The 24618-nt window shown below is 31.7% G+C and overlaps 3 protein-coding genes and 1 long non-coding RNA gene across 9 annotated transcripts in view; 1 reads left to right on the top strand and 3 right to left on the bottom strand.

Annotated features, from left to right (window-relative positions):
* Positions 1–10056, bottom strand: part of LOC115890223 (protein bric-a-brac 1-like) — a 506239-nt gene extending 496183 nt beyond the window's left edge. For all 6 annotated transcript variants that reach the window (XM_030910400.1, XM_030910399.1, XM_030910403.1 and 3 more), the window contains exon 1: positions 9907–10056. The gene's annotated coding sequence lies outside the window, so the exon portion shown is untranslated. The remainder of the gene's footprint in view (positions 1–9906) is intronic.
* Positions 1310–2140, top strand: LOC115890186. The gene has a single exon (XM_030910349.1). It carries the CDS (start codon positions 1310–1312, stop codon positions 2138–2140), a length of 831 nt encoding a protein of 276 aa, XP_030766209.1.
* Positions 10057–19118: 9062 nt separating the features above from the next.
* Positions 19119–21098, bottom strand: LOC115890167 (BUD13 homolog). The gene is given in 4 exon segments (XM_030910330.1): positions 19119–19501; positions 19566–20597; positions 20600–20880; positions 20941–21098. Coding segments are annotated over 4 exon segments (1590 nt in total). The 5' UTR covers positions 21045–21098; the 3' UTR covers positions 19119–19328.
* A 1862-nt stretch (positions 21099–22960) lies between these two features.
* Positions 22961–24325, bottom strand: LOC115890172. The gene is made up of 3 exons (XR_004051585.1): positions 24205–24325; positions 23786–24112; positions 22961–23095 (listed from the first exon to the last, which is right to left on the bottom strand). It is a non-coding gene; the product is annotated as an uncharacterized LOC115890172 (long non-coding RNA).
* Between the last annotated feature and the right edge of the window lie 293 nt (positions 24326–24618).

Consider the following 24618-nt stretch of genomic DNA (forward strand, 5'->3'; position numbering starts at 1 on the left):
GTAAAAAATACCTCTCTCTTGGCAAAATTCGCTACGAGCAACCGTTAATTCTCAATATATTTAGAGTGGGAATAGTCAATAGGGGAAGTGCGGGTATTACCGCCCAACGGATAATACCGCCCATCTCTATAAAACTGTTAATATTGCACATAACTTATAAATTTGGCAACGATGGAGCCATTTGATATTGCCCCGCGTCGCAGAAAACGGAACGCACGTTTGGATTCACTTTCAGTGCTTCTACAGATAGCAATGTGATAGAGTGTGTCGCCAGTCTAATTTTTTTTTGCCGGAAAATAAGCCGTAAGTACCATGCTTTTTTATAAAATCGAATTAATTTTGGACCGTTATGCTACTTAATGATTCTTATATCCAACTGTGCGTCGTTTTTATTGATATCTTAAACGATCGTCGTAGAAAAAAAATTGTAAACAAAATGGCGATGTTGGGTAATACCGCTCACCAGTAGGCGGTATTACCTTCAATAATTTTAGTTGGGCGATATTACCCGCCTATTTTTAGTTAGTAAATTATAGTTTCAGATATGCCAAAAACAAAAAATTGTCGCCAAAATGCAGTCTGGGCCACTGAAACACTCCAGGCCGCTATGCAAGCAGTTAGAGATGGAAAAGGGAAAAGGAAGAGTGCTAGAGAATTTGGTATGAATATTTAAAAAAAATACTCATATTCAACGTTCTAACAATTTTAATTTTATTTTCAGGAATCCCCTATTCTACTTTAAAAGATCGCCTTAAAACAAATAATCCTTCTGCACCTCAACTTAGCCGTCATTGTACATTTTCACCTGATCAAGAAACACGACTAGAAGAGCGATGCATTTACCTAACAAAGATGTTTTATGGCCTTACAGCCATGGATTTACGAAGAATTGTGTACGATTTTGCCCAAAAAAACAATATACCGCATTGCTTCAACTACGAAAAGAAAATGGCGGGTAAAGACTGGTTGCAATCGTTTTTAAGGCGCCATCCACGCTTGACCATGAGGAAACCTGAACCAACCAGCTTAGGGAGAATTTCCGGTTTTAATGCAGACAGCGTTAGCCTTTCCTTCGCAAATTTGGATGAGGTTTTAAAAAAAATATAATTTCCCACCAAATCGTATATTTAATGTCGATGAAACGGGTGTCACGACCGTTCAAGTGCCTTCCAAAATAATTTCTCCAAAAGGTATAAAACAACTTGGTAAGGCTGTAAGTTGGGAAAGAGGTCGAAACATCACCGTGTGCTGCTCAATAAGTGCTTCAGGGATATATATACCCCCGATGTTTATATACCCGAGAGCTCGAATGACCGATCTTCTTAAACGGAATGGACCTGTAGGCGCTATATACGAATGTTCTACCAAAGGCTGGATGAACGAAGAGCTATTTCTAACATGGGTAAAGCATTTTAAAAAACATTCTGCAGCGTCTAAAGAAAATCCAGTTTTGCTCTTGTTAGATAACCACAGTAGCCATTGCTCTCTAGCGACTTATGAATTTTGTCGTGAAAATGGGATAATTATGTTATCCTTCCCACCCCATACGTCCCATAAACTGCAGCCTCTTGACTTAACAGTTTTTGGGCGATTAAAATCTGCTTACTCGAATGAATGCTCACTTTTTATGAGACAAAACATACATCAAAAAATAACACCATATGATGTAGCTGAGATTTTTAATCGTGCTTTCATCCATGTTGCTACTATTGAAAAAGTTCAGAAGGGGTTCGAAGTTAGTGGGATTGTACCATATAGGCCAAATGTGTTTACAGATGAAGATTTTTTGCCCGCAACCCTTTCTCAAATACCAGTAACAGCTCAACGTGAACCTGACGCACATGAATCTCAACCCTCTACCTCTGATGGTAACGCGGAACGTCAACCCTGTGCCTCACGTGAAGTTGAGCCTCAACCCTCTACCTCTCGAAGAGCTGATCGTCAGCCCTCTATATCTCAAGGAACTGAATCTCAAGCCTCTACCTCACTATTAAATACTGATAAGCATCCGAGTAAAGTAAAAACCAATATATCGATTGAAGAAATAACAGCCCTCCGCAGAGTTGAAAAAAGGACTAAACAGAAGGGCAAGAAAATTAGGAATATCAAAAATCCTCACAGCCACTCCAGAGAAAACTGAGCTGGAAAAAAAAGAAGAAAGAAAGTTACAGAAAAAGAAAGGGAAAGTCCCGCTGCCGGTCAAGAGAGTAACAAAAAACGTTAAGTTTGATGATGATACTTCCAGTGCATCCTCTTGCAATGAAAGTGAACTAACTCTGCGATGATAAAAGCTCCGACAATCCTGACGATGGTGGAATGGAAGATGAAATATGTATGCTTTGTGGTGAATTCGGCAAATCAGAAATGTGGTATAGGTGTGGTATTTGCCACAAGTGGGCACACAAAGAGTGCACTGGTTTCGATGACTACAGAAAGTTTGTTTGCGATTTTTGTTCTTTAAGTACCTATAAGTAAAGAAAATATTTTTGATATGGACAGGTAGTTGTTTTTTCGCAGATGCACCATGTATAACTAAACTGTTTTTAACATTCCACTTAATAAAAAAAGAATATTTTTGCATTTTTGAATTATGTGTTTTTTGATTTATTGTTGCAAGACAAGTAATGTTATTATACAAAACGTATTTTTACGCTGTTTCTTTTAGTGGGCGGCATTACCCTTATAGGTGAGCGGTATTACCCGTATGTTCGGCTAATTTCACCCAAAGGCAATACTTTGAAAATCAAAAATATTTTACACTTAATAATCTATCGGAATAATCTGACAATAAAACATCAATAGCAAAGAAAAGTATTAAATATTGACGTCCTCGTTTTCATTATATCATCAAAAATAACTTAATTGTTTAACATATTGCTTAAGTGGGCGGCAATACCCGCACTTCCCCTATATGTCATTATATTGACAGAAAATAAACATTTTGAGTAAATAGTTATTTGACTGAAATGATAAATTTGGGCACTTTTCATTTTTTTAAATTAATCATAAATTTTTCTTCGCAAAAACGATGATAAAACAGTTTCTGTTGAACTTTTGGCACAAAAACATTTCAAATTTATGATTTCAGTTTAATAACTATTTAGTCAACATGTTTAATTTATGTAAATGATGACAGATATTAATATTTTGATTCCAAATATCTCGGGAACCATTATTACTCGTAGCGATTTTTACCAAGAGACCTTTTTTACGTAGAAAACATTGTGAATGTATATTTTTTTACTGAGTAGTTTTATACAGGTACGAACGAAAAGTTATTAATCTTCAAACCAGTTAAAAAATATGTATAGGTGGCGCCCTCTACAAGTAGGAATCATATTCACTTCAAAATCAAATTTCTCATGTCAAAAATCTCCCAGACACTAATTTTCATCCAAATATGGACGTTACTTCAAAAATTATTTGGAAAAAATCGAAATAAAAATGAAACTTCTACACCCTGTATCTCCGAAACTAAGCATTTTAGGACATAAAAAACTTCGTATAAATGCGAATTTTTACTTATTTTTATCTGGAGAATATGCTGTCAAAATTTCCGGAATACAATTCGGACCACCCTGTATATTACAGTATAAATATATTCTTCTATTTCGAGTTTTATATAATTTTTTGTTACTCTCCTAATATATTCTACTTAATTCTTTTTGTATAAATTTGTTTAAATTTTTTAACTTCATTTTTTCTATTACCTTATTTTCTATTCTTAGATTATTCTTTAGATACTCTTAGATTATTCCTTAACTTTATTTTGTATTTTCTATTATGTAAGTGTGACTGTAGTATAATATGTAATTCTTAGATGTTATATCTTAGCTTATCAATTGTTCCTGTGTTTATTATATGTCTAATAAATGGGTAGTTATACCTGTTAGACTGTATGCTAAATAAATAAATAAATAAAATAAATAAACAAATAAATTATTATACTATAACAAGTCTATCTGGTATTAAAAGTATTTTTGACATGTGAATTGCAAAGTAATCGGTGATATAAGCTTTACTTTTCAAATTTCTTTTTATTCTTAATTTATTTATTTTTTACAACTGCAAACCTTATAGGACTTTATAATATAGCTAGTGTGTACCCACGACTTCGTTCGCGTCGAATTATCGTGATTACTCAACGGCCATATTTTATGAAATACCCTGTACAAATTTTTAAAAAATCTTAAAATATGTAAAACAACACAATAAAATATACGTGTTTAAGAGTTTTTTTTTTCGAAAAACTCTCCGGTTTTTAAATAAAAAATATTTTAATATTTGAGGGATGGTTTCACCCCCTTAGAATTCGAGTTTCGAAAAATCCCTTCTTATCGAACCTCTACACCGTAAAGTCAATCTGTTTTCTAAAAATCAGCTTTTTACGTCAAGCGCTTTAAGCAGGATCGTGATTAATCAATGACCAGATTTTTCGAAACACCCCGTATACATTTTCAAAAAATCTTAAAAATATACGTGTTTAAGCGTTTTTTCGGAAACTTGACCGTTTTTTAAATAAAAAATATTGTAATATTTGAGGGGTGGTTTCACCCCCTTGGAACTGGAATTTCGAAAAATCCCTTCTTATCGAACCTCTACACCCTAGAATCAACCTTTATGCCAAAATTGAGCTTTTTACGTTGAGTGGTTTGAGCGGGATCGTGATTAATCAGTGAGTCAGTCACTAGGATTTTATATATTAGTATAGATGACGAATTTTTTGAAAGGAATCATAAGTGGTATGGGTTATTACCAATGAAGTAAATGTTGTAAAGGAGGAGTAAGGAGGTTTAAAAATTGGCTCTGTGGGTGGTAAAGTTTCATCGGGGGACATTGTTTTCCAACGACCATAATAAATTGGGGTAGCTAAAGCAAATAAAGGGGAGGCAAATATTCCAGATCAATAATTTAGAAGCAGCTCCCTTCGAGCCCCGATGGCCTGCGTCTCTCCCATATGTACCAAACGAAATTACTGGGTCGCCCCCGTGTGTGTAGATACGATTGCGTGAGTGTGTGTGTTTTTATTTTATTTTTTTGATTATTATCGCTCTGACCAGTTTCTGCGTTGCCAGCTTTTTCACCCCCTCGAGAATTTGTTCGGTATCAATGTTGTATGACTCAATTATACTCGCCAGGGTTTTCGTTTTTATTTTTAATGATTTTTTTTCGAAAAGTTTGAACAAAAATGACCCATATTAACGTTAAAGCTAGGATTGCCAACTTTCAAAATAAAAAAAAAATAGAGGACGAGGGGGTAAAAAAGAGACACAGGCGAAACATTTTTTGAAACCTCGGCCAAATATATGCGATTGATTGTTTATCTAACTTTCTTAAATATATTTATACTCAAAACTTGTTAAAGTAAAACAAACCATTTTCACCAAAACTTTTTTCGAAACATAAGCTAGTAGTAAGTAAACATAAAATAGTTAAACATCTCTCCAAAAAATCCTATATGAGTATTTCGCCACGGTAAGAAAATCTACAAAATAGTTATTTTTAGTTAACACTTCTGCGTTAATTCAAACGGAAACTACTTGTCAAAAGTTAGGTTTACAGATATACAAATTTGCCTAACGAACAAAAAAAGGCTTAACGTTTCGGAAAGTTTATCTATTTTCGTCGTCGGAAGCAAAAAAAAATACAAAGAATAAAGAAAAAAACTATTTAAAATATTTAAATTCAACTATTCGAGAACACTTTATTTTTTTTAAACAGATACGTCTACAAAAACCGTTACCGTTCTGTTAAAATCACATTATATCAAGTTAAACTTCAAATTTAACAATTACTACCTGATAACAATTACTTAATAAGGTAAAACCAAAAAGCCCCAAACTTTCTGTATGATTATTTTTAAATTTTTCGTATGTTATGTTTATTTATGTTATGTTCTTTAAAATCAAAGAAGCGATTGCCATACATTACTAACATCTACAGATGCATGAGCAATACATTTATTTTTATTAGATTGTATTAAAAAAACCTCTTTTATTTTTCTTTTAGTGGCTATCGCTTCTTTCATTATAATTTTGGCGTTGTTAAAATCTATTCTTTGCCCTGTGTTCCATGAATTATGACAAATCTTAGATTTGTGAAAATCTCCCTTTCTTAAATAATCTTTATGTTCTTTAATTCGAACATTTAAGGGTCTAGATGTTTTACCAATGTAAAATTTATCGCATTCGCATGGTATTTTGTATATTACATTTTTTGTTTGTTGTTTTGTATTCATTGGTTTAGTGTGTGATAAAATGGATCTGTGTATTTTGTGTTTTGAAAGATGTTCTATGTTATATTGTTTTCCTATCCTTATTTTTTCCGAAACGCCTCGTATGTATGGAATTGTAAGTTGTATACGTGTATGTATTGTTATCATTGTGTCTATGATTTGGGGTTTGTATTTCGTTTAATGTTTTTTTCAATATAATATGGTGGATAGTCGTTTTTTATTAATGTATTTTTTATGTGGTTTATATCTCTGCGTTTAGTGAAATGTCGTCTGAACATATTATTTTTGCCCAATCATATAAACTTTTTATAACACCTTTTTTTACACTTATACTGTGATTAGATGTGAAATTTAAGTATCTCTCTGTATTTGTGGGTTTTCTGTAAACCTCTAAAATTAGTTTATTTTGAAACTTTGACAACAAAACATCAAGAAATGGCAAACGATTACCTCTCTCTACTTCTAAAGTAAATTTTATTTTATATAATCCAAAAAAATGTCTATTTCAGAAACGTTATGTTGCCATATTGCAAAAATATCATCAACATAACGCAGCCATATTTCAGGCTTTTTTGAAAAACTATTTATTGTATTATTTTCAAAATCTTCCATAAAAATATGACTTAACAAAGGAGAGAGAGGTGATCCCATTGCCATACCGAAATCTTGTTGAAAAAATTCATTATTTAATTGAGAATAAGTAGTTTTAGCATAAAGTGTCAACAATTCCAAAATACTATCTATGTTTAATTTTGTTCTATCCATTAAATGTTGATCTTGTTCTAATCTATCCCCTAACTATTTTAAGTGATTTATCTACCGGCACATTAGTGAAAAGACTAATAACGTCAAAACTAACCATTAAACTGTTTAGGTGTTTATATTAATTTTTTTAAATTTTTCCTGGCCTTTGTCAAAGCCCCGAAACTGTATAATGAATTATAACTCAAGAAAGGGGGACACAAAATATTTTTAATCTCTCAATCCTCCACCAATGTTTTTTATTTTATTTTTTTTAATATTCGATTATCGACTGGTCCCTAAAATACCGAAAATAAAAAGAAGAAAGAGCGACGCCAGGCGTCTAAAAGCACCGCGACGCCTCTCCACTAATTATCGACGAGTAGATTCCGCTGTATCGACAGCAAATTTATGGGCATTTTCTAGCGTCCATGCCGATTGACGGATATGTCAGTCAATTTGGCTCAAAAATCCTCCATATATAGAGAAAATGCGAATAAAAGACAACGGTTGGTCGTTTTCCATGAGAAAAAAGATCAGGAAAAATACAGAATAGTGAACGTGCAAATAGGATATATGCGAAAAAATTCAAATTGATTTCGAAAATAATTTTTCCGATAAAAATTCATCTTTTGTAGAAATAAAAAGAAGAAGCCAGTCTAAAATTCCAATTAGAGAATGCAGCGAAACGGATGGATGATATGGAATTTATTTACATTTCAATATGGATTATGGAAAATATCGAAAAGATATGTCAACGATGAGATAATTGACAACAACTCATAAAAGAAACAAAATATACCCAAGATATTGTAGATAGTATAGGAGGAAAAATGTTAGATTGCCAATTATACCTACAGGGTGGTCCGAACTGCATCCGAAGAGTTACTTCAGAAATTATTTGGAATAAATCGAAAAAAAAAATGAAATTTCCACACCCTGTATTTTCGAAACTAAGTATTTTAGGACATACATTTACATGAACTTTTTTACTTATTTTTATCTGCAGAATATGCTGCCGAAGTTTCCGGAATACAATTCGGACCACCCTGTATATGTCCTCGGATTGACTTGACAAGAGAAAAAACCGTTTATGTTTATATTATTATCATTTTGAGAAAAATGTATTCTTTATAATAAAATTTGCTTGCTCTAGAATGTACAGGGTGTCCCATTTTGGTGTGTTTTGCAGTTTCATAAAAAGTAGCATAATGATGTGAAAACCGCTTCTTTGTATCTCTACCTCATAAAACACACGAAAATGGGACACCCTGTACACCCTCCAATGATAATAAATAAACAAAAAATACGAGAAAAAAAAATATTGGCGTATTCTAAAAAAACGAATGCGTATAAATTATATTTAGGGGTGTGAGAACCAGGGACGAGGGGTGAGAGTATAAAAACTGGAAAAAAATCGTAAAAATTATTGGGAGGGGACGAACGAACCAATGCTGACGTTAAAAAAACGTCAAACAAGCGGGAAAAATCGTATTTTTTGTTTAAATTTTTCCCCCATATTTTTCTCACACCCCCAGGATAAAAAATATGGATCAATAAATTTTATTATACAGGGGCCGTCAGTATTTACATAATATACAGATCGTGCAATACTTAATCTCTTTCTTTGTTGATTTTTATTTTATCCCAAAAATAAACAACCTTAAAAAAATAAATGTTTTGCCAAAAAAAAAAAGAATTTTAACATATTCATTTTCATTCTTTCTTCTAAGATTCCAACAATCTTGTGGTCGAATGACCTTAAATGATTGAGATCAATCGAATTTTGACAGTTTTGTTGACATTTGATATCTATATTTTTTTACATTTGAGGCGTCAAGTTGCAAAACCCGCCTTATCAAAAAAAAATGGCCTAATGGCATATATTAATAGTGGACCCTACAATCTACATAAACATAGTCCCAAACTGCAGCAAAAGTCAACTATTCATATATAAAATTCACTACAAATTACGTTACTGCAGCAAAATCCGCCTTATCCACTTATATTTGCTTTTTATTTTGCAAATCCCGCATTTTTTGTAAGCCTTTTACACAAGTATAATATTACTACCGACGACGTCTTAATCTATTTCAAATTCTTACCTAATAAATCAAGTTAGGATGCAAATATCTTACTGTAGCAAAACCCGCCGTATCCGGATTATTTTTGTGTTTTTTCTCTTTAAAAATTAAATATTAATTTTTATTTCTAGGAAAACTAACCGGGATTTTATTTTATTTATTAAAATTAAAATAAAACTGGTACTCCAAATAAACATTCCTTCACCATTTTATCAACATTATTTTTTCATAAAAGAATAAAAAAGCTTCGTTCAAATAAAAACTCATTATAAAAAATTAAAACTAACTATAAATACAAGAGTATATTAGAAAAACTCGATTTTTTAATTTCATAAAATTTCTTTGGGAAGAATTAAGAGATTTCAAGACAAAATGATGAAAATACTCGAGAATAAATAATGAATTCTAATCAAATAAAAAAATAACTCTTAAAATTAAAGTACAAATAAATGTTTCCTTTTCTCACAAAAAAAATATTTCATATTTTAAAAATAATAATTTTACTATACTTATGGAGATATCAAATCATGTCAAAAACACTTTTATAACATAAAAACCCTTAATACGCCTATGACTTCACGTCAGTACCACCAGTACTCACTCAGATAACCAAAAGGGCATAAACATAAACACCATAACCTCAAAATTTTTATCCCAATAACATATTATTTACCTTTTAACAAGCTACTCAAAACTCAAAAGACATTATTATTACTAACAAACAACAATAAATCGAATAAAATGACACTGAAAAGGATAAACAAAGAAAGGCGTCAAAATAAACATAGGCGTCTCTTGGCGTCTACAGGTCGTCGAGTCAAAAAACCACCAAAAAACTACACTTACCGCTGGAATAAAACACAGAACACGTTAAGACACGACCGTCCAGGGCAGGAACGACGGATTCTGAACCGGAACAAACCTGAAAACAAAGGAAAAACGAGGAAAAACAGCTGAAAACTCGGTACAAAACACTGTGTGGCGTAGGCGAAATCTCGAAAACAGGTGGCCGTGGAAAGCGTCTCGACGCGGCGACCGGCGCAAACAACGGCGCTTGCGTCGCGGTGCTGGTCGTACCCAAACGGACGCCTGTCACTTTCAGTCATCCTCCCTTTCAAAGCTCCACTTTTCCCCTGAATTTCCATCCAAGAAAATGCGGAAATATCCTAGAAATTGCATGTCAAAAAGCACGTGGTCGTCTGACAGATAGACATGTGTGTTTGCCGGGCGATCAAAACAAACAAATCCGGATTTGAACGGGTTTTGTGGCGGGAAAAGATTGCAGAAAACTGTAACGCGATGGACTGGTTAGTTTGGAACTTCGTGGATAGATGGCGCAGTTCAACTAAAGTTATTCTCTTTCTCGATATTCTAAATACTAAATTATATGAAGGTTATATTCTGCTTTTTTATGATTCTGTTAAAAAAAACTATAAAAAAACGTAGCACCACAGATAATATGTGTTATCTGTGGTAGCACCAAAGGTAGCACCTAAAAATATAGCTGACCTTAATTTGGAATTATTTTCAGTAAAAAACAAATTATGTTTTTTTCGGTGCTATCAATATTATATTATTTACAAAATTACATTATTATTTTAATTAAACAGAAATAAAACTCTAGATTGACGCTACGATTAAAAAGTGCTTTATTAAAAATTCGGAAAATTAAAAGAGTGTATCCAAGTTTCTTTTTTTTTCGAATTTTCAAATGTTGTAGCTCCATATCATGTTCATACTAAGTTTTATAACATTCCATTAAAATTGTAGAATCAGCAACAATAATAGTTACCTTGTTTAATTCTGCTTATACATATGTATAAGCAATATTGCATTCATTTTCCTGCTACCTTAAGATATTTTTATATCCTTGCACCTAATTTATGTGATTTTCTTAGCATATCTAAAATATAAAAATATATAATTTATTATATTATTAAGATATATTAACAGTTATTTTCCACACCACAAAGCAGAATTATGTAGTATTAAGACATAAAATATATTATAAAAAATATCTTAATATCAAATCCAATACGTTCAAAATTCAACCTTCACCATATTGTCAAGATTTTATTTTGGCATTACAGACAACAATAAATTACAGTAAATTAAAAAAGAAAAATATCAATAAATAATAGAGAAACCAGAGAGTTTAGAAAATACAAGATAAGTTAACAAAATGCTTACCTATTTTTCGTAAGTCCATCGCTTCACAACTGCCTCCCATCTTCAAATTCTTGCAAGAAGGAATATCCAACATAGTTTTAACCTGAAATATTAAAAAAACATTAGTTTTTTGATGAGTGTAATATTATACGCATATAAAATTTTAAGAAAAGATAACAATAAAAGTTAAAAAATAATATAAAGTAATAATTGCTGTTCTCACCGTAGCGAGTAGCTATTTCAAAAACCAAAATAATTTGGCAGCTGCTACTAATATCTTAAAATTTTATCTTCTACTCCTATCCATGTCCAAATATTTATTTCTTTTTTCCATTTTCCAAGATTTTCTTGACTTTATGGTGAAGGAAATTTTATTGGATTCAGATTTTCGATAAATATTCTCTAGAAATTTGATACAAAAAAGAAAAAAGTATTAGTATTAATATAATGACCATAAAAATACAAATATAATTATAAACTAGAATTTTGTCTTGTAATAATAAATATTATGGTTTACCAAAATAACTCACAAATTTGACACATATTTTTTTCATAAAATAATTTCTTGCTTAGATATCCAATATATTTTATTTGTACACTTCAGTTTCGATGCCCAGATGATTTTATCTAAAAAATAAAAAAAAACATATTTAAAAATCTATAAAATTATGAAGCTGTAAGAAGATACTTTCTTACCTGTAGTCATCATCATTTTCAGCTTATTCAACAAACACTACGGTTTAGCCTCCGTCACATATTTAGAAATTCTCTTTGTGGCTAATTTCTTAACATCATGGTCTTCTAGGTCTCTTAATTCCTTGTGGATGCCATGCTGTAATTTTTCTGGCCCATCTATTGTCCATTCTTCTTGCCAGGTATCCTGCCTATTGCCACTTGAGGGATTTGACTCTGTGGATGACATTTATTACCTGGATCTTTTGTCGTATCCACTCTATTCTTTTATGGTCTCTCTTGGTTATTCCCAGCATATTTCGTTCCATTGAGCGTTCTGCGATCTGCAGTTTCCTTATAATGTCCGTTTTAATTGTCCAGGTTTCGCCTGGCTAGCTCATGACTGGTAGCACACATTGGTCGACTGTTTTCTTCTTTAGATAAAGTGGCATTCTGGATTTGAATATGATTGAGTTTCTTCCATGAGTACTCCATGCTAACTTAAGTCTTCTGTTGATTTCTGGTGGCAGAGATCCCGAGCTCTGTATTAGTTGTCCCATATATATTTAATCTTCTACTATTTCTAGTATTGCTATTTATTAGAATGTCTTTTCTGTCTACTGGTTCGTTGTAAGTTACTTTAGTTTTTGCTTGTAGAAGATACATTAATTTTGAGACCTAGTTTACTGCTGGCTGTATTTAGTTTGTTAATTTGGGCTTGTAGTTCTTCAGGACTATTGGCAATTAGGACTATGTCATCAGCGAATCTTAGATTGTTAAGATATTCCTCATCTATTTTTAATCCTTTATTGGTCCAGTCCAGTTGTAGCGGTAAACAGTTTTGGGGATATCGCGATTGGGGGTCTCCCTGTCTTACCTGTAGTATATATCACTATATATTTTTTACACTCAATATTATTTTTCACAATCAAAATCTGTCTGATATCTTCATAGCACTCAACACTACCCTCCCAAAAATTCCACATATAGCGCCCTGAAAAAAAGGATATGCAACAACCAATTCACAAAACCTACAAGTGCAGCTCATACAGGGAACGTTAGTCCCTGAAGAGCTTGGAGTTGAAAAAATTGAAACACTGAACACAAACCAAACCAAACCAGTTCACAATACCTACAAGTGCAGCTCATACAGAGAACGTTAGTCCCTGAAGAGCTTGGAGTTGAAAAAATTGAAACACTGAACACAACTATAACCTTAAAGATATCTACTGAAAATGATTACCTTACCCTGCTGCGGTTCCTTGGAGTCTCATACAAAGACTGATAGTACGAGAGCATCTTGAACTAATGCTATAAAAAGATAAGAGCAACAAAAGAGTATCATATACAGAGAAATTGTGTAGACTTCAATTTGGCTTCGACATGGCTCTCTAATCTGTTGGTTGCATACAGCTTGAAACAAACTTGATGTTTAATCAACATAAATCTATAAAATACAAGAAGAACCATACAATAATCTTCTGAAGGCGTTCTGGAATCAAGTAGGCTGCAGTAGTTCCTGGGAAGCCTCGTACTTACGGCTTATTATAATATTCCCATTCTTGCTACAAACGTAGTAGAACTTCAACCCATGTGAACCTATGAAACACAAGAAACCCACAAAAATATTCTGCAGGCATCGACTAAAACTGGCTGGTGTGGTACCCTCTAAGGCTCGTACCATTACCTGTAAAAAATAGTAACAAAAAAAGACTACCATATACATAGAAATTGTGTAGACCTCAAATTGGCTCCGGCATGACTCTGACCTGTTGTATACAGCTTCAAACAAAGTATATCTTCAACCAGCGCGAACCTATAAGACACAAGAACCCCACAAAAATTATCTGAAGATGTCGACTCAAACTGGAAGCTCATAGAGGTTATCAGTCTTTGTAGAGCGCCAAGACCTACTCTTGTAAGAAAATAAACCAGACTTAGATATGACCCTGTTAAGTTTTGGACCTAAAAAATTTAAACTTCAACTAATGATGACCTCAAAAAGTCCTAAAAATTTCTACTGCGCTACTAAAAACTCGATTCCTTTTTTCTAGGCCCTAGAATCATACCTGAACTTGAATTGAAAATGCAAAAATAAGTTTAAAACGTTTAGACTATTTGTATTGAAAATTTAGTTATTGAAATGCTTAGATATTGGCATGCGTTTAGTCTAAAGTAGTAATAAGGAAAAGAAAGTGAGTTAAAAAATTAGGAAATTATTGAGAGTTACCTACACCTATAAGTTTAATTTAAGAAAATAAAATATCTGTTAGACATTTCTAGATTTCAATTTGACTAAGATAATATGAAGAATGATATTAATTATAGTTAATATTTTTGAAATAGTTTAAATCAGAGAGAATCTAATCCCAAATAACGTTAAAAAGAAAACACTAAAACAATAAAAGACTTGGAATCCTCATTATCTTAGCACCCTCGATTCAACATTACAGAGACTAGAATAGGATGATTATTCTATTAAATTTAGTTTAAAATTACAGAAAATACTAATACTAATAGTGACATAGAAAGTCATAAAAATCTCTACAACACAACTTAAAAAACTTGATTCCTTTTTTCTAGTGCCTAGAATTATATCTGAACTTGAATTGGAAATGTAAAAATAAATTTAGAAGATTTAGACTATTTGTATTAAACATTTAGTTATCAAAATGCTAGATATTGACATGCGTTTACTCTAAAATAGTAATAATTAAATAAAAGTGAGTTAAAAAAATTAAGAAGTTAAAGAAAATTACCTACACCTACATGTTTAATTTAAGAAAATAAAAATAACTGTTAGAGATTTTCTAGATTTTAATTTGACTTAGATAATATAAGGATAATATTAACAGAGCTATAAAAACATCAACTACATTCCTAAGAAAACCGATAGACATAACAACCCAATAAAATGACTGATAGACATAACAACCCAAAGGACCTCTGCTGCTTTCGAGAGGAAAGCATGTTCTTTGCTTCTGTGAGGAGCCTCCACAGAGGACGTTAGCCCCTGCGGATCTCAACCCAACGTGCTTCTGTGAGGACGCTCATACAGGGGACTTTAGCCCCGGTAGAGGTCGACTCAACACACTGCTTCGCTTCTGTGAGGGGCCCCACAGGTGACTTTAGCTCCTGCAGGACCGCGCTCACGCCATCTCCGGGAAAACAAACGAACAACCAAATAAACCAGGAAAAAAAATAAAAAAACTTACGTTTTTTGCAGAGCACTCCCCACGATGTGCATCCCTTGCACAAAAAATATACGCTCACTAACCTGAAACAACAGAAAAAATACGTTAGTTGAAAATAATAAAAAAAGAAATAAATTTTATAACATACCTGATTTTATCTCGTTCCATGCTCTCCATCCTACTGTCCTTTTCCAGAAAATCTTCGTTCCAGGCCTGCACCAATCGTCGTGCCTCCTCAGAAACAGCCTTAAGGAGAAGAGTACCTTAAGGCAACAGTTAGTGAAGAAGGTACTACGACTGAGACCTTGCACATCGGACATCCTAAGGCCACAAAAATTATAGATTTACTACTATAGATAACAAGAAAGATTTAAGGTGTCTTTAGCGAGATAAATCTGTATAGAAAACTCTAGAGATTGAATAATAATAAATTAGGAAAATATGATTTAATTTTAATGATGATATATTAATAATGTGCAAAATTATTTTAAACTATCAAATTTAAGTTTTATGATATTAAACATGAACATAATTAAAAATATTTTGAATGGTTTTAGTATAAACGTACAAGTTTATTAAGAAACATGATACCTACACCTTTTTTTAAATGTAAATGCACTTAGAGAATAATTAAAAAATAGTAAAATGATGATAGAAAAAATAAGATTTAATCCTATGACAATGCCCTACAGAAAACTATTACAGAGACTGGAATAGAGTGATTATTGTTTGAAATTTAGTTTAAAATTACAGAAAATAAAAATTATGTCCTCTAGAATTTTTCGAAAAGAACCTAATCCCAAATAACGCTAAAAAGAGAACAATAAAACAATGGATAACTTGGAATCTCCATTGCCTTAGCACTCTCGATTCAACATTACACAGACTAGAATAGAGTGATTAAATTTAGTTTAAAATTACAGAAAATAAAAATTATATCCTTTATAGGATTTTTAGAAAGAATCTAATTCCAAATAACACTAAACAGAAAACACCAAAATAAGAAAGGCTGTGAGCCTCAATTACCTTAGCACTCCCCATTCAACACTACCGAGACTAGATAAAAATATAAAAAATAATAATTTTTGTTATAAAAATACTTAAAAAAAAGAAAATGATTAATTGAAGATCCGATTTCCTGGCACACATTTCATTAAACTTTGAGCAAAAAAATGTTTTTTAATAATAAATTAAAAATAACAGAGTAAAATCAAATTAGTTTTAAATTATTCTGAGAAATAGACACCTCGAAAAAAATTAAAGATATTATTTCTTGTGATTTTTACAAACGACAAGAAATACAAAGGATTATATATGATTCGAATCAAAGAAAGTATAAACGCAAATAAAAAGTGTGACCTTAAAATGCTGTGAAAAGCCTTAGAACAGCTCCAGAACCACGAACCGACACGACCGTTATAATTATGCTTTAGAAATGGTTCTTCTATATTTCCTCTTCATCGGCATACTGAAACAATGATAAAAAAAAAGATCAGTAAAGATGCCCGCGTCCAGAAAGTCAAAATAAATTCAACTCACCTCCATTCCACATCCTTTCACCGGCGATTCCTGCTACACGGCGTAAAAAGCAGTGTCGTCACACCGCGGGAGCAGAAGAACGCCCCTGGTCCTTCAGGGAGTACGGACGGTCCCTGGAGAATCCCATTTAACGCGTCATCAGGATCGACAGAACCTGGAAATACTTTTTAGTAGCAGGACATCTCACATCAGGCCGACTAAATTCTCAAATAACACGCGCTGCGTACACGATCATAGTTCTGAAAAGATAGAAATATTTCTGAATTAGATTTATGGAAAAGAACTGGACAGGTGTGTCTTCAGTGAATATTTACTAGCTTCAGAAAAACTATCAATAACAATCAATTATACCTACAATATTAAGTACTAATTATTACCTTATATTAAGTTTCTAAATGTTATTTAGTATAAATACAGGCAGATGTAATTTTTCAGTGTTTTAAAGGTTCCTAAACTCTATTTAGATAATTTTATAAAAGATTTATTACATAAGTATTCTTCTATTATATAATATCTTTAAGAAAAACCATATCAAGTGCACTACTATTAGAAATATTCTTCAGAAAATTGATTGACTATAATTTATTCACTTAATATAAGGTGTTTATTTCTAAAATACCATATTCATCAAATTTTTTAAGTCTGAAAATGATTTATTTTAATACAGTACCATAAAAATGAACTATTTATAGCAACAGAATGTATCAAAAAGCAAAACAGAAAGAAACGGAAAGTTTAACAAAAAAAAAGATGGCTTTGAATTTTTTGTTGATCTTGCGCTTCTACCGGTCGCCTTTAGATGGTCGGATTTTTCGAAAAATATCGGGAAATTCGTAGGAAAATAGTCGAACTTACCTTTTCTAAGAATCCAGCTATGACCTGCACATGATTTCCGAGCACAATATACAAGAAAAAGGCACTTTTCCTTAAAAATTCTGCCAGGCAGCCGGCAAAGACCTTACATCGTCAAAGGTCCGTCTAAAAATGGCGAAAATCCACCGAAACGACCAATAATATTGAGTTTTGGCGCTCGGTTTCTGATTTTTGACGCTAGGGAGAGCGCCAACTCGCGCTTTTCTTTTGTTTTACCGATGAAAAATTATGTAATTTTATGACCTAAATTTCAAGTTTAAATGAAAATTTAGCAATATAACGCCTCATTGGAGACAAAACTACTACCAGGGAAATGTAGCTACGTGTTTTCCGAATAAAATGACACTAAACAATAAACGAATAAATCAAAATTCACAAAGATATCGCATTTTAATTACCCTAATGTCCCTACTTGTTAGTATCATAAAAAATAGATTTTTGCCTTAAAAAAGACTTTGAAGCTTTAAAATAGTTAAGGAATTATAGATTATCATTAAATATAGTTAATAAGCAGTTAATTAAGCAGTTTCAGACCTATTAAACCCATATAAATTAAAATAAAATTCAAAAATATGGTGGCGGTTCGGTAGCCTTCAGAATCTTTAATTAATATAACTTTGTTGTTCGATATTTTCCGAAATAATGTAATATTTAGTTAAATAGAGACTTATTACATTTATAAATTATAAAACAAGGCAGTAATACCCCTATTTATAACTTCTACAAGACATTTTCTTAGTCAATGTAATGGCCAAGATGTTTTGCTTTTATTTCACTAACTTTGCTTTGAAATCAATAAAAAAACTCATTTAACATGATCCTGTGCTGTACAAATTATGTATTTGTAGTTTTTTATCAATTTCCAAGCCCCAAAACAAGAATATATAACTTCTACAAGACATTTTCTTAGTCAATGTAATGGCCAAGATTTTTAGCTTTTATTTCACTAATTTTGCCTTGAAATCGATAAAAAACACATTTAACAAGATTCTGTGCCCTATTAATTATGTTTTTGTAGATTTTTAACAATTTCCATCCCCCAAAACAACACAAGAGTAAACAAGAATTTGTTGCCTCTTCGATACAAAATTTGTTCGATGAAAGCTTCAAGCACTATGTGTAAACAGGATGTTTTCAACATCTAATTCAAAAAAAAAACGGGGTATGATTGCTCATGTATTTAAAAAAAAAAGCTCATATAAACATAGGGTCTAAAGTTCTCTCTGTGATCTACAGGGTGTTAAAAATCTAAAAAAAAATATCTTTGTTTTATCTTTTACCCTTTAGAAGGGAGATGGTAGTTAATGTCGTAGAATACATTGCAGTACTTGGTATATTGATATGTGTTGGTATATTTATGATTATTCTTTTCTTAATTTACTGTAATTTCTTTTTTCCTGTAATGCCAAAATAAAATCTTGACAATATGGTGAAGAAAGGTAATTTTTTTTATGTCTTAATACTCCATTATTATGATTTGTAGTGTGGAAAATAACTGTTAAAATATCTTAATTATATAATAAATCATTTATTTTTATATTTTAGATATGCTAAGAAAATTACATAAATTAGGTGTATCTAAGGATATAAAAATCTTAAGGTAGCAGAAAAATTAATACAATATGTATAAGCAGAATTAAACAAGGTAACTATTAATGTTGCTAATTCTACAATTTTAATGGAATGTTATAAAACAGTATGAACATGATATGGAGCTACAGCATTTAAAAATTCAAAAAAAAAGAAGAAACTTGGACACACGACACTAAATTACACTTATTTATTTAAAAAAATATATTTACACAGTACATATAAATTATTTTACATATCCTCTGTACTCCATTTGTATGTCTCTTCCAAACTTGCCGTTCTAGAGTTCTGCACCTCAAACCATTTCTTTTCGTAGCCACTGGAACGATCTACGCCGTCCCATCTAAATCCGGGCCTGATCCCAAAACGATTGGGGGCAGAATCCCCTTCATATTGCTGCTTAACTATAAAAAAAAAACATGTTGTTAAATATACCTGAAATAAAAACTAGAAAATTATAAAACATACCAGGTATTCCTGATTCTATGGTTTTCTTCCTTTTCTTCTGTCTCAGGTATTTTAACATCGGATCTCCTTCTCGTTCTTGCTCTTTTAAGTACTGTTCTAAATCAGCATCATCAGCGTACCTTGCCAAAGGCTTACTCATTTCATGCAGTTCATTTTTCATTTTCTCATTATCATCTTCAACCTGCTTCACACCTTTACCCCATCTATCATATTTTTCCTTGTTTTCTATCTCTCTCTTTCTCTTCCTCTCCTCTTCTTCAACGTCAACAATATCCTTCTTTTTGGTCCTTACAACTGTCGCTGCATTAGCTCCAGAAACTTCAGCTCCCATATTTTTAAACAGTTCATCTTCTTTCTTCTTCAGTTCTATGGTTTCCTTAACTAAATCTCTTGCATTTTGAAGCCCTGCCGTTTTACCATCTAGGGTTTTCTTCAGTTTGGCTTCTTGTTCTTCAGTTTCACCCCATCTGGACTTCTTTTTTCGATGAGGTGGTGAATTGTCATGCCTGGATCTTCTTGGAGGTGACATATCTCGGTTTGAGCCTCTTGATGTCCTTGGAGGAGATGTATCTTCATGTTTCCTTCTTCTTGGAGGAGATATATCTTCATTTTTCCCCCTTCTTGGAGGAGATATGTCCTCATTCCTGCTCCTTCTTGGAGGAGATATATCTACATTTTTTCGTCTTCTTGGAGGAGATATATCTTCATTTTTCCTTCTTCTTGGTGGAGATATGTCTTCTTTCTGTGTTTTTCTTCGAGGTGGTGAAGAATCGTCATCTATATATTGAGGTTTTTTTCTCCTAGGTGGAGATATATCACCATCGTCTTGTCTCCTAGGTGGTGACAACTCTTCCACCTTTATTTTCCTTCTTGGTGGTGAGATATCATCACTACTTTTCTGTTTTCTTTTAGGTGAAAGATCTGTACCTTCTATCTGATCTTCTCCAGATAAAAAATCATCTCTTTCTGGTGTTAAAACTTCTCTTTTAATCCTTACTGGTGACTCAGAGCCTTTTCTTCGTCTAGGAGGTGTGAATTATCTTCGTTTTCAGTTTTAATTTTCAATTTATTACTGGTTTTCTTTGAAATCTTAATACTACCGTCAAATTTCAAGCTGGCAGAATCAACAAGAACATCATCGGAGCCCCCTAAAGGTATCCATAACTTATCTTTGGTCTTTTCATCGATTCTTAAAGAAGGCGGTCTGTCGTCAATTACCGAGACTATTTGAGGTGCATCTTCATTGTCTCCGTTAAGATCTACTTTTATTTCTTCATTTAAACGTACATCTATATCGTCGTCAACGATTACAAAGCTAAAAAATAAAAATATGTTCGAGTTACCTAATTTGTGTATGTTGCAAATAAAAACATACCCTGTGGGTTTTGGTTTGGATTTTTTCTTCTTCTTTTTCTCGCCAGCTTTCTTACCGATACCTAAATATTTCTTCAGGTATTCTTTTTGATTTATTACACTCATTATTTGTTTACAACCTTATTTACAACAATGCTATTTCCACTGTTCTTGTGCTATTTCATGTCAAAATAAGTGAGGTTAGATTAGCTGTCAGCTTTGACATAGAGAGAGAGAGAGTGAGAGAGAAAGAGGAAGAGAGAGAGAAATATTAGGGATGGTGCGGCACTATCGATATAATATTGATAATATTGATATTTGTAATCGGAGGATTGTTTTCTTTTTAGAACTAAGCGAATATTATACGATTATGGCAAAGAGGAGACAAGACACGGCAGTAGACCAGGAAGTCAAATCTTGAACTCTTATTTACATTTGTTGTTCTTGTTTATTTTTGTTGTTGTCTTTGTCTAATAATTAACCATAGATTATAATTGGGTCTCCCTCCTTTTGACAATTTTTTTCACTAGCCAAATGACCTAGATAAGTTCAAGCCACTTAAAAAAAAGGAAGAAGAAGAAAACTATTTCTTATCTGTGGTTGACCATGATTCGAGCTATGCGTTTTAAAAAGAAGAAGAATATTACTTTGAATCTGTGGCTACGGTTCTTTTAAGACCTGAAATACAGAAAAGAAGAAGAGCGCTTGTGGCGCCAATGTGGAACAAGTGAGAAAATTTTGAACTAAAGTGTTTCTAAGGTTGCCAAGATATTAACGAAACCTAAAATGAACTGAACCGTTACAAAATAATGACAAATCTAATAAACATTTAATACAAACGTTGTTTCAGTAGAATAAATACATGTTTTATTTTAGACACACTTATTTAGCAGCAAATAATGACTATTCTGTTTTATATGTGTTCAATCTGGCAACGTTGACATGTTAACAGGAAGGCGTTATGTTACCCCGAGTAATTATCATTTTTGTTTTTATTACCAACATGATAATTAATTATTTGAATGTAATTAACTATTTGAATATTTTTTAATAAATATTTTAATATATTAAACATGTGGTTGATTTATAGCAATCCCTTTACTATAACAAAAGAAATAAATAATAAACTCTTAGAGCTCTTTTTAAATCAATCGAAAATAAATAAAATAGAAACCCAAAATATATTACTGCAAACTAAAAATATAATCGTCATACAAAGACGTTAAGAAATACGATGACCTGATAAACATCTCGGTTCTGTTCAAAATAAAATTTTTGATGACAAAAATGCACACGATTTGGTTGCCCCGTGCGAAATTTTTCAACACCTCGAACAAATTTTTAACACTACAGAGAAACGCTGAATTTTGTCGACTCTAAGACTTTGACATCGTTTTCGAAATTAAAACGCTAATAGCACTAATAGCTTAAAAGATATATCGGAGCGCGCTTGGTACCATTCGATAGGAAATTCAACCCTCTATCTGTACACAAAATTACAACCCCCTGCGACACCCTTTATTTTTTGGGCCAAAAATTTTCTAAGGTTAACAGCGCGCCCCGATATCTTAATTAGTTTTTGAGTAGGTAATTAACGTTTTTGTAAATGAGTCTAACAGTTCGAGCTCGTTGGCCAACGATTTCTTATTTAATTCAGGTGATGAAAATAGTTTTAAAAATGCACATTTTTGGTGCTAGACGTGGCAGTTTTGAGGTAATAGAAATCAAATCTTTATAGAATATCGTATGGTTCTAGTATTTTATTCTAAGTCTATGGGTTCTAGACTATGAAAGAGTTTATATGTTATTAAATTAATATACTAATATTAAAGACTACTAGATTATTAATATTCTTTGATTCAAAATATGGATTCAAATATTCATTTCATTTATTTTTAAATATTTTTTGGCAACCAGTAATACATTAATATTTAATGTTAGATACGTTGCTTTAAATTTAAAGACTATTCAAAGGATTCAAAGAAAACTACTGTAAAACTTTAATAGGATTTATTAAAAAAAGACTACTTCTTTATAAATACAATTAACACATTTAATTATAAATTTACTGTTAGACATATACAGCATAAAGTCCTGCGATTGTCGTTGATTCTTCTATAAAATTTTCTTTCTGATGTATACCGGATGTTCATATTTCCAGTACCTTGCACACATTTCTGAAAAAAATAAAAAGTATTTATACAGGGTGATCCAGTTTTGCGAAAGAGCGCTCCTAATAAGGTCCTTATTTGATATTTTCACTCAGATATTTCCAGAGTCTTACAATATAAGGACAATGGTAGCGTACATTTTTAACTATTATCATATAATTTTCAAAGATATACAGGGCGAATCAAATATATTTTTAAATTAAAGTCAAAAGTGTATAGAGGGAAATATTTCCAACAGAAATAAAGCTATTTTTAAATTTTGTTAGAATATTAAATGGACCGAAAATTTAGTACAAAAACTGCTGAGAAAAAAATACAGCATTCCGTTTAAAAACTACAATTTTAAAGTAAAAATATATTTAACTCACCTTGTATGTTTCCAATTTTTTTTTAAAATGTATGCTACTATTGTCTCCATATTTTATAATAAAAACACATCAATAGAAAACCTAAAATATGGTAGATTTTAAAAAAGAAACACAATATCAGTTAAAATAAATACAAAAAAATACATGCAACGTTAACTTTTTCTGTTAAAAACTATTTTTCTTTAAAATATATATACTGCAAAAGAGCATAAAGATATGTGTGTTTTCTAGCATATTATTTTTCATTTACGTCTTTTCACTATTCACTTTACTGAAAATTGTGACAAATTAAAAAACACACAGAAACAATCGGAAAAAATCAAACTACCTTATACACTGCATCTCTTCATAACAATAATACATTTCTAGCAGTGTAGAACAACCATTAGGAAAAGCAGGTTCGGGAGGTTCAGCATAGAGTCCATGGATTTGAATGATCGAGAGTATAATTTTCTGAAGAGGTATTTGCAGGACTAATTGGAAGGCAACAATCTTGTTGCTCCATTGAAAAGCAGAATACAATCGGCGAGGTTTTCTTATGAAATTCTACACATCTTCCAAAAAGGAAACCTAATTTCTTTCCATTTTTCTTGGTGTATTCTCCTTTCTTAACTCCATAAGAAGCTCTTATCACTGTATTATTACATATCTGTATCTGTAATAAAAAATGTTACAATTTACTGATTGTCTTCACAGATTACACTTAAAAACATGAATAGTAGATAAATAATATTAAAAATTAGTTACCAAGTATATTAGATAGATCGTATACTTTAATTTAACCAGTAGATTTGTTATAAAACTGAAAATAAACGTTTATTTCACTTTTATATAAAGAAATACAAAAAAATATATATTATGAATTATCTAGGGTTAGAATCAAAATTAGTATAAAATTTTATTCATAGATGGCTCTCACTTAAAACTTTTTGGGAACTAAAAATTACAGATTTCTTTAAAAATCCAAGAAAATTTTAACCCAAGTTCAACTACTTAACGTTAGATGGCACTAGCGATATTTTATTTTTTATAGAAATCTATAAATGACCAGTTAAAATATTTAACACATGATGGCGCCACCTATATATATATATATATATATAGTAGAAGCAGAAAACTGTATTTATTTACTTATCGAATTTACCGTATGATGACGCCATA

Source organism: Sitophilus oryzae, unplaced genomic scaffold, assembly GCF_002938485.1.
Source record: "Sitophilus oryzae breed Bouriz unplaced genomic scaffold, Soryzae_2.0 scaffold_85_pilon_pilon, whole genome shotgun sequence".
Classification (NCBI taxonomy): Eukaryota; Metazoa; Arthropoda; class Insecta; order Coleoptera; family Curculionidae; genus Sitophilus; species Sitophilus oryzae.

Coding starts and splice junctions, on each gene's coding strand:
- LOC115890186 (XM_030910349.1), top strand. CDS start 1,310: ATGACCGATCTTCTTAAACGGAATGGACCTGTAGGCGCTATATACGAA.